Source organism: Stylophora pistillata, chromosome 7 (assembly GCF_964205215.1).
Source record: "Stylophora pistillata chromosome 7, jaStyPist1.2, whole genome shotgun sequence".
Taxonomy (NCBI): domain Eukaryota; kingdom Metazoa; phylum Cnidaria; class Anthozoa; order Scleractinia; family Pocilloporidae; genus Stylophora; species Stylophora pistillata.
This window is the reverse complement of record NC_142525.1, coordinates 31,311,878-31,329,146: the sequence shown is the minus strand read 5'-3', so window position 1 is coordinate 31,329,146 and position 17,269 is coordinate 31,311,878. Positions and strand designations below refer to the sequence as shown.

Below are 17,269 nucleotides of genomic sequence, written 5' to 3'. Positions count from 1 at the left end.
TAAAACTCCCGCCCTGAAATTTCATTACTTGCTGCAGTTTGCGGCGAAATGTTCATCGTAAAAAGCAGCTCTTTTCAAAAGTACACATGACGATTTACTTAGTTACTTGAGCGCTATTCGACGACGTTGGTGTCAAAATTTCACTTCCATGCTACTTTTTTATTCCAATTTCTCACAGCAAGACATGGTGAAAACGAAAGGAACCTTTGGTCTGTTTATTATCGATAATTCGCAGCTGAGCTAGCGTGGTGAGCACTGTTTTTTCTTGGTACTGTACTCTTTTCACTATCATGACTCATTTTATCATTATTTTTTTTACCAAACACACCGCCAAACCGCTTCTGTACATTAAGGAATGATTTATCTGATGAAATGAATTTTTCATTTTACTACGTTTAAAAGCAATTTACAACGGCGACCTAAAGCTTAATTAGTAACAATGAAAGCTATTTATTTCACTTCTCCGGTTAGGCAGGAAACGCGCCATATAGATCTTAATATCAGTATCGCTCCTAGATAGCAAATTTTTGGGCGGTCGCAGCGAGTCATTTCTAGCAAAGAATATGGCTTTATTTCAGAAATATGCATGGGAACAACATGGAAACAACAAAGCGGCAAATTACAATGGCTTAACGTCAGAGGATTGGTGTAAAAATACAACAAATGTAATTAAACCTTGCTTGTTGCATACATGTCAGCTGGAAAACACCCACTAAAGGTCGCTGTTTGCATCATTCGCTGAGGAAATGAATTAGAATTAAACACGTCATTAACTCTGTACGAAAAGGGAAGATTCGCACGGGGGCGTTTTTTGATCAAGTTACTGACATAAAATGCCAAACAGTGGACTGAAGTAATAGAAATTGATTGATACTCCATAATAAAAAATTAATCAACATCTCGTGTTGTGTATTTATGGCAACGATACAGAATGCTATCGCGTTTTTAAATGATGCACAGGTTCACGATACTTGGTTGAAGGGTCTCAGCCATGATTGTTCTAGCATTCTAATAAGAGCGGCGGATGTAATGATTTTTGCGAACGCAAATAGTGAATAGTCATAAAAGATTCCGAATTAAAAATTTAGTTTAGTTTAGTTTATTGAAATTTGCCACTGAAAAATACAATTTACATGTCAATACATGAACAGAGACACGCAATAAATAAACAAAAATATACTGGCAGGAGAAAAATACAGGGCGAGCCCCAATTGACATTTGTCCCCTTACAAAATACAAAGAATAGAAAAATATAGGTTACATTTGCCGACCAACTGCGACACTTAGTTAGGGCGGAGTACAAAGCGTGAGCTGTTCTTAAAAATTTAACGTATGTGCACGCACGCATTTACATTCATTTGACTTTGGCGTCATGAACTCTGGTTAGAAATGAGGTTTTCTTTTCAAACTCTGCTTTATGAACTGACGCGTGGGAATTGAGGACAACTGCATTCGTTTAATAAGTTTGAAAATTGATAAATATCACATCCAACTAAGAGAAAATTAGCTTGTTTGCGTTAATGGCTTAACGTAAGATCTCTGATTTACAATTCCTTCGTAAATACTTCGGAAAATATTGATACCCAATCAAACACAACGCAAATATACATTTCTGAAACTGGCTCGACTGAAACGCTAAGGCGACGAATAATAAAACGAGATACTTTCATCTACTTTAATTTTAAAAATGGGATATACGTCAGATATACTTGATTTTCGATTGCCCTGTTTACAAGCAGGTAGGGTAACCCTAGTGCTAGGGTTACCCTGGCAGGAGGGTTACCCTAACGCTCCCACATTTCTTCTTTTTTTCATGGACGAATTCACAAGGCAGCTAGGGTAACCCTAGCTGCTTTGTAAACGCTCTGGTGGGGATAACTCGCCTACCCGGGACAACTTTTTACTTGTTTTCAGACCCTTTGAACATTGATAACAATGCGTGCGGTTACCAAGCATAGGTAAGTTGTCCCGGGTGGTAAGGTAACCCTATCTGTGAACTTTTGCTTGTAAACCCGGGCTATCTTTGACCCGCCTGCTAGGGTAACCCTAGCACAAGGGTTACCCTCCTTGCTTGTAAACAGGGCCTTAATTTCTGCATTCATTTATTTCTAAAAAAATGTCTTTGTATAAAAATTACCATGAAACTGGAAATTCAATCAGCAAACAATTTACGTTTTGCGAATAAACTACAAAAACGTTATCAAAAATGTAAGTTCCTAAGATTTTTAAAGTATAAACTACACTTAGATATCGACAGTTATTATAACACGACTATAATTTTATAATAAAACTCTAAAGGTACATCTCCTGCCCTGTAAAAAATACGTGTGCTCTAGAAACCAAACATCCTCGTTGGGTCTTACAAGAAGAACAAATAATTTAACTTATACTCATAATGAATTGAAAAATGGTATAAGGCTTGATACCCTTCCGAAGGCCAATTGAAACAGACTAAACTAGAAACCATGCCACTCAGTAGCTTTCCTTCAAAGTTATATCTCTAAACAATGAACTGGGTCGGAACACTGTGCTGCTTCGCACACCGTGCAGCTTCGCACACCGTGTAGCTTGGCATACCGTGCAGCTTGGCACACCGTGCAGCTTCGCACACCGTGCAGCTTCGCACACCGTGCAGCTTTGTACACCGTGCAGCTTCGCACACCGTGCAGCTTTGTACACCGTGCAGCTTCGCACACCGTGCAGCTTGGCACACCGTGCAGCTTGGTACACCGTGCTGCTTTGCATACCGTGCAGCTTTGCACACCTTGCAGCTTTGCACACCGTGCTCCTTTGCATACCATGCAGTTTTGCACACCGTGCAGCTTTGCACACTGTGCTGCTTTGCACACAGTGCTGCTTTGCATACCGTGCAGCTTTGCACACCGTGCAGCTTTGCACGCTGTGCAGCTTTGCACACCGTGCAGCTTAGCACACCGTGCAGCTTGGCACACCGTGCAGCTTTGCACACTCTGCGCTTTGCGCTTGTCGTGCGGAGCATGCGCGGCTGCACTGTGACATGCACAGGAAGGTTAGTTACATTGACAAAAAGATAAATACTATTTCATCAAAACCACGGTCTTCACGAGTGTCTCCTAGAATAATAATTAGCAAGTCCCCATCCTTATGGGCTAACTGCCAGATCCAAATATTTTTCGTGAAAGAGCAGGGAAAATTTCCATTTGCTCCATTCTCCTGATTAAGGGATCCAAACTGCAATTCGAAATACATCTTACCTTACTCTACAAAAGTATCTTATAATAAATTTACGCTACTTTGTCGCGATACTTTCTAAATCCATTGATTCTCTTCCTTACATCGTAAAACTATGGACAGCAGAGCTTGTACTGAACAGTCTTCGATTCTTTGACCTCTCTTGGTCGCACTCAGACATGCAAGTTGTTTAGTGAACTTTAATAAGTAAAGAGCTGTCCGACTGGCGTCCACCTTTGTTCCCAGATGTTTACGTTTCTTTTTCATTTTTTGATAGATGGTTGACGCATTTGGCAGAGAAATGACAGCAATGACGAATTTTTTCCAACAGTTTCCTCCCTTCCTACCTGGATAGCTTTGTAGAATCGAAGAACTCCTTGGATGACGTCAGAGATTTTCCAGTTACGTGAGTGTAAACAAACGAGTGCCTTGAGGAACTTTGAAAGAGAAATAAAAGGGAGAAATACGTGTCAAACGATAAAACGAATTGGCAACGACATTAGCTAATCAAGGATGGAAAGGAAAATTTATCAAAGTGCGCAAACAGACAAGGGTCCTACCAACTAAAAGGCAAAAGAAAGGTAATCAACTTAAAAAGGCAATAGTCTGACAGAACATGATCGTAGTAATGAATGATTAAATGTTTGGCTCGGTCGTCGGATGAACAAATATCGTCGTCGAAATATGTCGTTAGGTTTCACTAGCGTGGAAGAAAGTAAAAAAAATTCGAACTTCCCAGAGGGATTCTAAAACCAGATCTTTCTATCAAGCGCCTGTTGCGCTGCTACCGAATTACAAATAACACGTTGGAAAAACATTGGGAAAACATTGTGCGGGTAAAGCAGAAAACTCGCCGATGAATACAAAATCCTTTCTATAATCTGAAATGATCTATAAGAAAATACTAAAATCCTTGGAAGGAAACTCACATGTGACATTCTCTGGTCACCAAAAGAATGGTAAACTACCACAGGACACCCAGCTGCTGACGCGGCAGCCCACTGAATAACAGCCTTCAATTCCGGGTCCCCCTTAAACACCCCACATCCCCAGTTCCCGGTTGCAACGGGGCGTACCCGGGGTTCCCCGTTGGGCGTCTCAAGGAGTGCTCCAGCAAGCTTAACAGCTCCACGTATCGTGAAACAGCTCAGATCTTCCGAAAATCCATTCAAAGTCTGCTTGTCGGTTCCATCCTCAACAAAGAAGGAGAGCGATTCTTCTGCCTTTTTCTTAGTATCAACCTCTGTGACTTCCTTGGGAGTTTCCAGTTGAACCTCTGTCGTCATTTCCTTGGATTTTTCTTTCATCACCACTACTACTGCTTGCGCCACTCCATCATAAATGATATTCTGGGAAAGTTTCTGTGCTATTTCAAACACAGCCTGTGGGAATTCAGAGGCGAGGTCATTCAGAGAATTCCCTAAAGTCAGGTTACCTTCCTCAGTGTAGTCACTTTGCTCCCCTTCGGAAGATTCTGACGAGCTACTCGCATCTGCCGTCTTATTTTCCATCTCTCCTTGCCCTTCTTTTTCTTTCAATGGTTCATAATCTTCATCGACGGGAGAAGAAAAACAATCACAAGTTGTTCTCTCAACACAATATTCTGCTGCCTCAGCCAGAGCAGACTGTATCGTATCTACCAAAAGAGCATTTGCGTGACCATTAAGGATGTTAAGAAACTCCCGACTACCTTTGATTTGCGCAGCGCTCCATGGGGACTGAGAACCGTCACCAATTTGCTCATCAGATGGATCCATCGAGTCAGGATCTGTACTCTGTTCGGTGAGAATTTCTCCAACGTCTTTCTCAAGTTCGTCCCTTTCAAATGGTGATCTAAATAAAGAGGTAAGGGCCAAATCGACAGTGAAGCTTGATAATTTTGTTGCAAACTGCTCGTACACCTTTGCGTTGGATTCATCCCCAAATTGATTGAATTCCTCCATAAGGTTTTGTCTAGCGCCTGAAGACATCAGACAGCTTTCCGCGTCATCTTTGACCTTGAACCTTTGTAGCTTTGTTGATTTCACTAATGATGATAAGTCTTCCACAAATTCGGTAAAGTGAAAACCATCAGTGAAAGTCTTATTCGGCGAAATCTCCGATTGAGGAACTTTCCGATTCAAAAATGACAAAATACTATCTCCATTCTTCACGGGGGACCTTATGTTCTTGGGGCTCTCGCAAAATGCTTCTTTGGTATCCGACACCACTTGTCCTGGTGAAGTCGCCACGGTTGCTATGGCAGTGGCGAGGGATGACGTCAACTGCACACATGACATTAGAGAGTTGGAAAGTGAGTCAGCAAAGCTCTTCACGGAAAAAGAGAGAGATCCATCTTTACTTGAACTTCTATTTAACCTTAGAGAAGTGTTCAACCGTAATTGCGAGTCTAAAGATGTCTGTTCAGAAATGCTCGGATCATACATTGCAGGAGAGGACGGAGGTGTACCGGGAACTGTCGGAGAATTTGAACCACTCGCGTTAAGCGACAAGCACTTCGGGAGCAGCGAAGGACTCAAAAGGTTTTCCGAGTATCTCCGAGCTTTTTCGGGAGTACCACCGAAGACTTCGATCAAAGACTTTTTCATCACATTAGTCACAATATCACCGTCAACAAAGTCTTCTAAGAAGCAGTTATTGTTTACTTCGTCCATAGCTTGCGATAACGCAAGATTGACAAGGTTATGACTAAACTCGGGAATTTCCAAAACTTTACCGTCTTTTGGCAAGGGCTGCCTTTTATGAGTTTCGGCTTCTTCCGATGATACCACAGGATCTTCCGAAGAGAGCACGAGTTCTTCCGATGAAGCAAAGTCTTCGCTTTCAGCTAAAGACATGTCACTTTCTTCGTCTACGAAGAAAGAAAAAAATTACATCGACAACTGGCAAAAAAAGGTTCGTAGCGAACAGCAACGAACAAAAAGTATAGTAGTGTAAATAGAAAGTAATTCGCCTAAATTCGTTGAGTTAGTGAATATTGCGACGAATGAGAATGAATGTTGTAAGAGAATTGCAACTTGAGTAGCGCCTTAATATTCTACAGCAGGATTCATGAAAGAAAAGTCAAATCGTTGAATTGCTTGAGTGTCGGGAACATGTGCAAATTCACTTCCCAGACAATGAAGCCCAGAACTCTGCTCACCGTTGCACGTTTCGCTCTTTTCAACCAATTAGATGCAAAACTTAAACCAATCAGGACTTAGTCACGTGAGCCTTTCACGCATTCTCCCTCACTACGATTGGCTGTTGTGATTATACTGAGAAAGGATTTAAATCAGTCGATCTTCAAGGGCCGTCTGAGCGAAAATGAAAGTAAAAATTGAACAACGAAAGAACGCGCACATAGATAACAACCTGATGGAGTGCGGAGGATCTGGGTACCGACTTCAGGGTTGTAAAATCCTACCAAAGCCTTGTTTAGTTCTCTTAGCAACGCAGATTCTTCATACTGACTTTCTCTTGGCATGTTCTTGAACCGTTTTGCATCAATTGCTACCACTGTGGTCTGAAAATCACCGTCTTCATCGTGCTTTAAAAGAAATGATGACGAAATGACACTTCTTTCCGAGTAAAAAAAAAAACAAAAACTATGATTTTCGGAATATTATAACCAAGAAAATGTTTGATGCCCGGTCAATTTCACGGCTACAACTTGAGTATAAAAAAGTTTCTAAATTCTTAACAGTTGGCAGTTTTGTAAACTTACACATTTCTGTTATGGTAAAATACCTTGGTCTCTGTTAATCCACAAAATTATGCAAGGAAATCAAACGCTCTTCACGCATTTCATCTTTCTGATCATAATCTGCCAAAATGACCTTTTTTTAACTAAAAGACAAGCGTTCAAGCACATCTATTACACCGTAGTGCTTGTGGCAAAGAGCCAGTATTTACGGTTCTCAGTAGATGGTCTTTATTTTGTCCAACCGTTCGCTTAGCAAATGATAGTCGCCAAAATTACCTCTGATTCGTCCTTAAAGTCGCCAGTGAACTTGAAGGTTCTTCCGTATCCCGAATAGGAAGAAAATCTTTCAGCTCCCTAGAATAAATACATTCACAGAGACGAAATTAATGCGCACACTCTTACTACGGTTCTGATTAGAATGAAAGAGATTTATAACTGACCCTGATTATAATTGCTTCATTGTCCTGCATAGTTTCCATAGTCATCATAGCCACTAGTAATTCAGGGTTAATACAAAACCTGATCTCCTCCTGGAAAGGGAAAAAACGCAAACAAGCATAAAAATCAAGACTATAAAGTTAGGGAAACCATCCTTGCGAAACTGCACTGTTTTGGAAAGATATCCACCCTCCTTTGTACAGATCTTCTTATTTTTTTTAATTTCAAGTACATCACCCTTCCCAAATTCCATTTTTTACTGCACTACCTGTTTCCCTTGCAACCAAACAAATTTGATCACTACATGACTACTGATCTGATTTAAAATTTACATGAAAGGGAATACCTGGACTTGACCTGCACCTAAAACACCTCCTCCAATGAAACGGTTGGCAAAGTCCACCTATGAATTTTATAAATCAAAAGATACCTTTAATGGTCTTTAAGTCCCGATTAAAACTCATTTTATTCAATTTTCTTAGAGATATGAGCACCAGCTAACTTGGAGAGGCCATTACCTATCTCACTGATATGAATCATCACAAGTTTGCATCAATTAACTGCCAATTTGGAACAGGAAAGACTAAATTGACTGTTAAAGATGGACAAGCATGTTTCAAATTTTATAAAATAATTTCAATTCTTCAAGTAAACATAAGCTGTTGTTTGTGTTAAACTACGTAAGAAATAGTCTTGATCACCAGTTTGGGAAAGAAGTCAGCATTCTTCAAGGAAGAAAAGCCAATGACACTCAACAGAGCACCAAAACTGGAGTCAAGCTAAAGGGGCACTCAGCAGTTTCAGATTTCACAACAAACCTGGAGCATATGTCCTCCAGAATTTTCTATTGATGTCTTGTTATCGACAATAACTGGACACAGAGGAAGGTCACATGACATCCAATCATTAAGAGAAGGAAGAGAGTTACTTGGTATAACCTGGTAAATCAAATTAATACACTCGCTCAAAAAACAAGTCATGGTAAAATAAGGAAGTATTTAATTGTTGGATTTCTTAATTCTACTAAAATTTCAACATACTTTGGGTGATAAATCTATCAGAATGATCAAATAGGCTGCTGAAAGAGCCTTGATATGGTTCAAGACATCCAGATTTACTTTCTAATGGTTTGAAAGTTCTGAAGTTTTCATCATGCAACACTTTCCTACCACTGAATCTTTTCTAAGCTCAAAATGTCTTTGATTAATTTATTATTTCTAATTAAGTCACCTGTCTACTGTAGAAAACTCTTCCTGTTACATCCGGCCAGACACTGCTAAGTTTTTCAAAGTAGTGTATTAAACATTGCAGCTTTGCAGCCTGAGCATCTTGGATATCCTCTCTTTATATATAAAAAGTAAAATTAGAAAGAGGACTGGACCATACATCATCACCAGTTGAGAAGTTATGTTTAAATATTGTAATTTTTTAAAAAAAATCCTACCTGTGAAAACACGTAAACAAATGAACAAAGTTAATGGATCTAACTTGTGTGTCATCTGCTGGTGGGGGCAGTGCACAGAGAAATGCCGAGGCCAGGAGACAAGCAATGAATCTTCTGTCAAGGACAATACCAGACTCTGCAACATAATTGTAATGAACTTCAAGTTGGCTGATTATGCAAGATTTTACATGTTGAAAAAACCTGTGTACAGACAATTTGATTTTGAAAGGGAGACAAAATTGGGAGGCCTTAATGAAAAGAATCACTGAAGTATTTTAAGATGGCTGGAAACAGTGTATCTTACGAAGAAAAGAAAGACATTGCTAAAAAAAATGGCAATAACACCACACCAATAGTCATCACGTCCATCACCTCTGAAAACCACCGAGAAGTAATTATCTACATATCTTGACTATTACCATTGTGACGTTAAATTAATCGTGCTTTAAGATATGGGGTCAATAAATTCAAGATGGTCTTAATTGAACAGGTTATATCTCATTAAATACAATGAAAAATACCAAAAATTAAAGGAACCAGATCTTTAAGTATTATTGACAACAAAATCTGACAGAGATTTCCAATGCATTTCGAGTTAGCAATCAAATAAATTGCGTTTTCATAACTGAGTTTAAGACATGCACTCATTACGGCATGATCATTTTGAACAGTAATCATTCCGTGATCGTCACAGAAAACTATTAAAATTCTATTTTTCGGCGCCAAGTTTTCGGACATTTCTTCAAACTTTTGCGTAACTTAGTTCTAATTAGGAAAGACATCCTTAGCAACTTAAGCTTGTTAGAGATTCTGAAGGAGTTCTAATAAAGTAACAAAAGGATTAGAAGAGGTTTTGGATTGTCGTGAGAATTCGTAAAAGGTTTTCAACAACAACAGCGGGACGTACTCGACAAAGTATTATTGTCCACCACGACAATAGAGGCACGCTCGTGAGATTAAAACACATTTTAAAACATATTTAAAACCAAGATTGTTTTACACAGCTCTGCTGATGGTTGCGCTTCATTTCTCGAGCTAAATCGCCTAAAAATTAGATTGTTATAGTATCACTGGCTGTGCCCAATATCGCTAACTGTAAACAACAAACAGTACGCACCTCGCTGTTGTGAACACAGGAGAATGCCTTGACTTGGAGAATACTCTTCGATGCTTAATGCTAAATTGACGATGAACGGAAGAATTGTCTCAAAAAATGTCGCACTTTCTTGTTCTGTTGCAATCTCGTCAAAAAACAGCTGTAGCCCTTGAAAATGCCAGCTTAGCTTCAAGGAATCGGAAGTTTCTTTGGCGCCTGCCCGATCGCTTGGGACTCGGAGTTGTTTGATGTCATTACCAGCAACCTCAAAAATCCTTTGTAGAACGTCAACAAGATGTTCTGCATCCTTCACTCCCTCTAGCTTCACATAGAGATTTTTCAGCTCCGACCACCTTCCATGATCGCTAAATGGAAGATCAACACGCTGAAAACGTGCACAAACCATGATTCCTGCTATTAAACGACCACGCCGAGTGAGAGAGGAACTACATTAAAACTTTTCTGCATGAAAAACACGATAATTATCATTAATTCCTGTAATGAAAGACATATGATGCCTGTTCCTCCAGAGGGCAAAGCGATAGCCTTTCTTCAGAAACAGAAAATTATGAAGTGATAGCATTGTGCTAAAACACTACACAATAATAACAGCGCAAGGTTAATCGAGCGGAACATAATGAACACGGTGAGATCAAATTTCAGTTTCTCATCACTCAGCAACAATCGACCCCTACAAAACAGGGTTAGGAATATATCAACAGACATTTTCAACATTCTTTAGATAAGCTATGTTTGTACTCACCATACGAATGACTGACAAAACACACATCTGCTCAAGTATTTTGGGTTTTGTCGTGATAAAATATTTTAACCACCTCTCTTCACACCTGCATATCCTCACTGTAATGAAAGTGTCAGATTAAAATTGAAAAAAATTAAACAAATATAGCTGTCTTTTACCTATTTGAGGAGGAGAGATAGGAGAAACAAGTTTGAAACTCGCGTCTTTGTTACCATTTAAGGAAATGACTTTGTATTAAATAATTGATCCAAGACTTGCACGTTTAATCTCACTTCAAAAAGGCACAAGTATGATATTCTTCTGTACTGGCAAATTAACTATTTTTTCTGGTCCCCCTAGCACATATCACAGGCCCATTGACAAAAGGAAATAATTTACGTCAAGTGTTTTATTCCACGAACGACAAACTCGCTCCTTCAAAGCGGTATCGTTATCACGCAATGATGGTGCGTTGCGTGACATCCTTGAGAAACGCTACGATCTGTTTATCAAAAATATCTTTTTGCATCCTCCCCATCAATTAGGCCCAGCTGAGTTGACACCCTTACAGCATGCAAGTGAAAAGGCATTCAGTCAGGCAGAAGTAGCGAACAATTCCCAATATTTGTATAGGTAATCACATGATTTCGAGTGCAATTTGGAATAAATTAGCACGAGTAAATTTTTTCAGACTAACAAAATTGCATGAGCCCGTAGGGCGAGCGCAATTTGTGGTTTTTGAAAAAATTTACAAGTGATTATTTCTTCCAAATTGCACAAGAAAATCATGTGATTTTGTATTAATCATATACATGAAAAATACGAGGTAGCATCTCATAACTACGCAGAAGAAAAGCGCGCGCATCACGTGCAAAAAACAACTTATTCAAACCCTGCAAGTGACATTGACCTTGACAGGGACCAATCATTCTGACCAATCAGAGTGTCTGGTTTGTTTCTTTCTTTGCACTGAATTAACTCTCTTCTGCACTGAATTAACTGAAAACTGCATTCATCTTAACCAATCAGAACTGAGAATTTTTTTCATGTATATTATTAATCCATTAATCCTTAAAACTTGGTAAAAACTTAAATGTACCAGTCATTTGAAAAAATAATGGACTGGAGCATCTGACAAGATTATTTAAGGAAGGTTTTGCACAACTGATTGAAAATAGTGTACCTGTCCAGCATCCTGTGTGGAAGAGGAAGGTGGTGAGGGGGGGGGGGGGGAGGGAGGAGTGGGTTTCATTTAACAAATGAATCAGTTCACTTCATGAAAAGAAAAATTCATGTATTCACTCAATACACATCCTTCAACATTACTGATTCCAGCCATGTACACCATACTTGTCACATGTTTTCTTACCATCACATTTGCTGTGACTCTGTGTTTACACCTTGATGAAAAAATTCAAAGATCTGCCATTTTATTCCTTTGGGATACTTGCCTTGTCATAATAAAATAACTAAAATTTTTCTTTATTTGGCAAGCAAGTTCAAAATCTACTATTTTTTTTTACTTAATTCAAGTCCACTGATAATTTTTGTTCTTTTGAAAGTTTTAACTGTTACCATGCATTATCTGTCCACCTCCTACTGAGAGAGAAATTATTCCATGGAAAGTGCAGACCAATCTATTTTTATTCTCAAGTTGTGATGCAAAAAAAAAAAAAATCAATTTCACAATCTACCAACTGTGCTCCACTTAAAAACAAACACAACTTGGTTTAATATGGCATATCAACTAAGTTGAAATTGTAAATTGGTCACCATAAAGAGTTAAAAAGCTGACATTTTCGAGCGTTAGCGCTTCACTATTCGCTCTGATGAAGGGCTAATGCCCAAAACATCAGCTTTTTAACTCTTTATGGTGGCCAATTTACAATTTTAACTTAGCTGATTTAACCAAATTACCTGGTTACCCTCACCAATGCAGCACAACAGTTTCTTTAGAAACTTTCACCCTTTATTGATATGGCATATATTAACTAACGCTAACAAAGGCTAAAACACCTGTCAAGACATGTGTTAGTCACTGTTGTGTGTTAGAAGCAATAGTCCCCTTCCTGATGATTCAAGTTCAAAAATCAAATTGACTGACAGTTCACTCTTTTAAATTTAATATGACTTAAGGAGTGAAGAGAAAACAAGGGTCCTTTTTTTAAAAACAAAAATCTTACTGAGGGATTTCACTTTAGAAAATGTTAAAGCACTTGTAATGACCTAAAATCTAAATGTGGGTCTACTAAGAGTAACAAGCTCACAAAAGCAAATTGATTAAAACACTATTTATGTATATTTTTCTGTAACATATATTAAGTTATTAAAGTGTTTCACTAATTGCATACATATATGTACAATCAAGAAGAAATTTTGAGAACTTGCTCTATCTTGTGTGGCCTAAAAAACTCTATAAATTCAATACATATATCTTATTAATAACCAAGCGCGAGGGCTGTACTGGGAGAATATCGGCCCGAGGTCTTGACAGTACGGACCAAGCACAGCGAGGTCTGTACAAAAAAGACCAAGGGCCGATATTCTTCCAGTATGGTCCTGAGCAAGCTTGGTTAATAAGAGATTTATTATACGACTGAAGTTCAAAGGGACACAATGCGGTATCATTCGGGACCATTCGGCACAGTGCCCGGTCCAATACTGAGAGAATATTATTGACCGACGATAGAGCATTTTGATTGGCTGATTTTAGTTATTGGCCCTCTGACTGCCCGAGTCGGGTAATAATAACAGTTATTTGTTAACTGTCCCTCATTTTAAAACAGTTTGGAGCAAAAGAACATAAACTGGTCGGGAGATAAATGAACTCAGGGAAAGAGAGGCTGATAGTTTCAAAAGAAACTGTTTGGGGCTGCATTGGTGGGAGTAACGAAATAATTTGGATATATAAACAAAATTGAAGTGGTAAATTGGCCACTGCAATGATTCCAAAAGCTGATGTTTCAAGCGTTAGCCCTTCGTCAGAGCAAATCAGGGGAAGAGACACTTAAAAAAAGTTCTTATCATATTACAACTGTAGTTCAAGAGCTAAAAGATTGTACCAAGAGCCTCAAACCATGCAAGAATAGTGTTGTCATTAGTTGCCCAAGCTTCAAATTCTTCAAAAGAAATCTTGCCATCCTTGTCTTTATCTGCACAGTGGAAGACATTGTTCACCATCTCATCAATGGCATCCTGTGACATAGCTTCCATTATTGGCCACCTGCCATCAACTCCTTTTGCACTTGTGCTGCTTCCAGGGTTGTTCATTAACATCACTGGTTTACCATTTGCCGTGGAAGGTCCTGCATTGCTTGGAATAGGGGCATTAAATATTGAAGAAACAGGTTTGTCACCTGAATCATCAAAAGATGCCATCATTTCTTCTTCACATGATCTCACAACATCTCGGACAAGTTCAAGGCTAATTTCAAAGTATGCTTTGAACATGTTTCTTAGGTTCTCTTTAGAAATGTATTCTTTCTTTTCAATGTCACAGCCTGCAAAAGCATAGGGGATCTTCTCTTTCTCACTACCTTTCACAAGAATTGACAAACCAATGACAAACTCATCAATATCAATAATACCATCACTATTTTGATCATAAAATTTAAACATCTGATCCATTACAAGGTTCTTGTGTTGTCCCAAGGGTCCTAAACATTTGTCAAACACCTCACGTGTAATTCCTTCTTTCTTAGTGGCAAGAGTTTTGAACTGTTCAACAAGGGCTTCTATCTCTGACTGATCAAAATAAGTTTGCTTATGGAGACTTTGAACGTCATCCCAAGACAAGTCACAGGGGTGATCCTTGATACCTGGAAAAGCAACAAATACATTAAATTTGATTAACTCATAAAAAATAAATGATAAAAGAATGTTACAAGGACGTTTCAACCGTTTTATGGTCACTATCAAGTATAAATTGTGAAAATAAGTTAGAGTAACATGCGATATGCACAAAAGTATAAGTAACACATGGTGTGTATGCATACGATACTATAATTTTAAAATTTTAAACTTGATAATGACCACAGAACAGTTGAAAGGTTGTTCTAAAAAATTGTTACCATTTCTTTTATTACAGAAAATGATGTTCATTTCGCAATCTACTTGTATTTACACCCAGCTGTTGAACGTGTCCTTGCAAATTTGTCCAAATCAACTCAGTGTAAAGGATAGTTATTTTTCTTATTCTTACCTGGGTAGAGAGGTTTAAGGCAGGGTGCTCTGGGATTTGTGAGTGGAGGCATTGGAATTCTGATCTTTAGAAACAGATGAGTTTTGTTGTGATCATCTCTCGCTTCACAACGTTCGCACACATCATAGTCAACACAACTAGAACATTTATATCGTATTCCGCAAATTGGACTTGCTTGGCAAGAGTTACAGGTAATTCCACGGTGAATGTACCCTTCTTTTCTCGCCTGATCTTCTGCGATGTTGAACAGCAGGTTCAAAAGATGTTGTCCTTCTACTTTGGTGTCTAGATCGTCACTGACAGCATTTCCTTCCGCCTCAGAAATATCAGATAAATTACGCACCGGGGTTACTGCACTTTGTATTGAGTGCATGTGTTCCGAAGATCTCGGCAAAGGATCGTCGGGTGAATTTCTCCCTTCTGTCTGGTTCGTGGTTCTTGGAAGGAAAAAGAACCGTCTGGCTGCGTTCGCTCCCATGAAAAGAGCAACACCGGCCGCCGCGCCAAGCGCGAACTGTGTGACGGACCCCATGATTGACTAAAAATTCTGAGCTCAAGTTAAGAACAGCATCTGTTAACAGGATCATTTACTGGTCATTACTGAAATCTTCATTTTAGCCCCAAATCACTCCTAATTGGAATAATTTCCGATTCGAAGTGAGCGCTTTTTCGTATTTTATGGGCCGCTATCTGAGCCAAAAGCACAGCGGCTACTTGAAGTACACATGCTCAGAATGCTTTGTTTTTTAAACTTGATTAAACACGATAATGGCGGACGCTGAAACTGGTCGCGGTCAGTTGAAAGACACAAGGAAAGCTTTATTTCGGACGCCAGATCAAGATGACAATAGTAAGGCACCAGGTAAAGAAATTTAAGATTTAAATTCTCCACATTTTCTCGTTCAAAATGTTTGCACAAATCTAATCTTTAAACAACACTTTTCCACAATTTACAGAAGCGTTGGAAGCCTTACTAAACAGAATTCAAGTGGACATCGAAGTGGATTCTAACCTTCAAAGTCTTAGAAAAGGTAGTTGGAAAACTTCAATAATTTTTTTTCTCAAAATTGTTCATTATGGAGTATGATGATCATTTCAAAATCATCGATCAGGTAGAGAGAACTGCATGGTTTTAACACGTCGAGGTATTTCTAGTTAGCTTTTGATGGATAATGCCGAGCGGTTTCTTCATTATTTGTGATGCATGTACCCCTTACTTTTAGGTAATGTTGATGACTGACCCACTCTTTAAGCTTAATGCCCCAACCCTCCCCCCACAACCTCTACCCCCTCCCCCTTCACACCCTTCAACTATGAAGATCAATTGGTATAGTGAACCTAGCATGGATTTGACAGGGATACCATGAAAACTTATGTAGTTAGAAGCTTATTTATTTGGAAACATTATGTAATGTACTTGATTACACATTTTTCTCAGCTTGCTCCATAATTAACAATCATCTGTAACCAATTTTTTTTTTCATTTATTTCAGAGATCCATGAACAGGCTCTAACTAAGTTGAGACAGGAATTGACTCAGATTGGTCAAGATGAATGGATGTACAAACCCATTGATCAGATTATTGGATTTTGAGCTGTTCATTGGGTTGCACAGTTACTTGTAGCAAGGTCCCAAGAAGGAGTTTAATTAAGGCATCAATGATGAAAAGACAACTCAAGTTAGCAGCAAGTCACAAGACAACAAGATGCAGGTTATAGCTATGTTGGCCAAACAAGAGACAGCCAGGCAATTTTTGTACTGATAGAATGATGCTGTGTTGTTTCAAAGATTCCCACCATGACTAGGGCTTATACTAACTTTTCAACTTACTAGCCAAGTGGCTAGTGTTAACTTAAATGTTTTTACAATTTCAGTTTGTTTCCTAGCCAAACTGGCTGGTGGAAATCGAAAACCACCTAGTCAAAACTGAATTTCTACCAGTCTGTGGCTAGTTTGCTACCATTAGTGTTAAGCTCTGACTCTAAGAGAGGGTTATTGATTAATGCACAGTGCAATCAATTGGAGATAAATGAATGACTCAGACACTTGACCCTTAACACCCTAACATCAGAATCCTAATTCTCCATACTCTTCTCTACACATTTTCTTTAGTACTGGCAAGGAGAATACAGTTAACAATCAAAGCTTCTTAGGTTGGCAGTCATTTACTTTATTCTGAATATCTTTTTTAATAATTCAGCAGTATTACACATTGTTCTCCAGAAGCACCAAGCAAGAAGGCAAGAAGAAACATCTAAGTGCAAATTATGTACAAATCAAGTACGAGTATCCTGCAATACTGTGGAGTTGGTAATAATGTACTGTCAAAAAACCTGTTTTCTGGTTGGCTGTGCATGTAGGCTTCTCTTTCTACCTCACTTTTTCAATGTGTATGAAATAAAGCAGTTGGATAGTAAACAACTTTTTAGAAACTTTGGTGTTTGGTATTGCT

The 17,269-nt window shown here is 38.7% G+C and overlaps 3 protein-coding genes and 1 long non-coding RNA gene across 4 annotated transcripts; 2 read left to right on the top strand and 2 right to left on the bottom strand.

Moving 5' to 3' along the window:
• Nucleotides 1–1,076: 1,076 nt before the first annotated feature.
• On the bottom strand, nt 1,077–10,854 carry LOC111330640 (uncharacterized). Its single transcript, XM_022935541.2, has 10 exons — nt 9,895–10,854; nt 8,778–8,913; nt 8,564–8,675; nt 8,152–8,271; nt 7,680–7,736; nt 7,336–7,425; nt 7,172–7,249; nt 6,565–6,739; nt 4,140–6,061; nt 1,077–3,647 (listed from the first exon to the last, which is right to left on the bottom strand). Exons 1-10 carry the CDS (start codon nt 10,277–10,279, stop codon nt 3,474–3,476), a joined length of 3,249 nt encoding a protein of 1,082 aa, XP_022791276.2. The 5' UTR covers nt 10,280–10,854; the 3' UTR covers nt 1,077–3,473.
• LOC148727448 (uncharacterized) lies at nt 5,970–8,657 on the top strand. The gene is made up of 2 exons (XR_015990080.1): nt 5,970–6,105; nt 7,816–8,657. It is a non-coding gene; the product is annotated as an uncharacterized LOC148727448 (long non-coding RNA).
• Nucleotides 10,855–11,888: 1,034 nt separating the features above from the next.
• Nucleotides 11,889–15,518, bottom strand: LOC111332055 (uncharacterized). The gene is made up of 2 exons (XM_022937316.2): nt 14,817–15,518; nt 11,889–14,433 (listed from the first exon to the last, which is right to left on the bottom strand). The coding sequence occupies exons 1-2, from the start codon at nt 15,346–15,348 to the stop codon at nt 13,664–13,666; spliced, it is 1,302 nt and encodes a 433-aa protein (XP_022793051.2). The 5' UTR covers nt 15,349–15,518; the 3' UTR covers nt 11,889–13,663.
• A 25-nt stretch (nt 15,519–15,543) lies between these two features.
• Nucleotides 15,544–17,249, top strand: LOC111332065 (uncharacterized). Its single transcript, XM_022937328.2, has 3 exons — nt 15,544–15,678; nt 15,773–15,847; nt 16,310–17,249. Exons 1-3 carry the CDS (start codon nt 15,585–15,587, stop codon nt 16,408–16,410), a joined length of 270 nt encoding a protein of 89 aa, XP_022793063.2. The 5' UTR covers nt 15,544–15,584; the 3' UTR covers nt 16,411–17,249.
• Nucleotides 17,250–17,269: the final 20 nt, after the last annotated feature.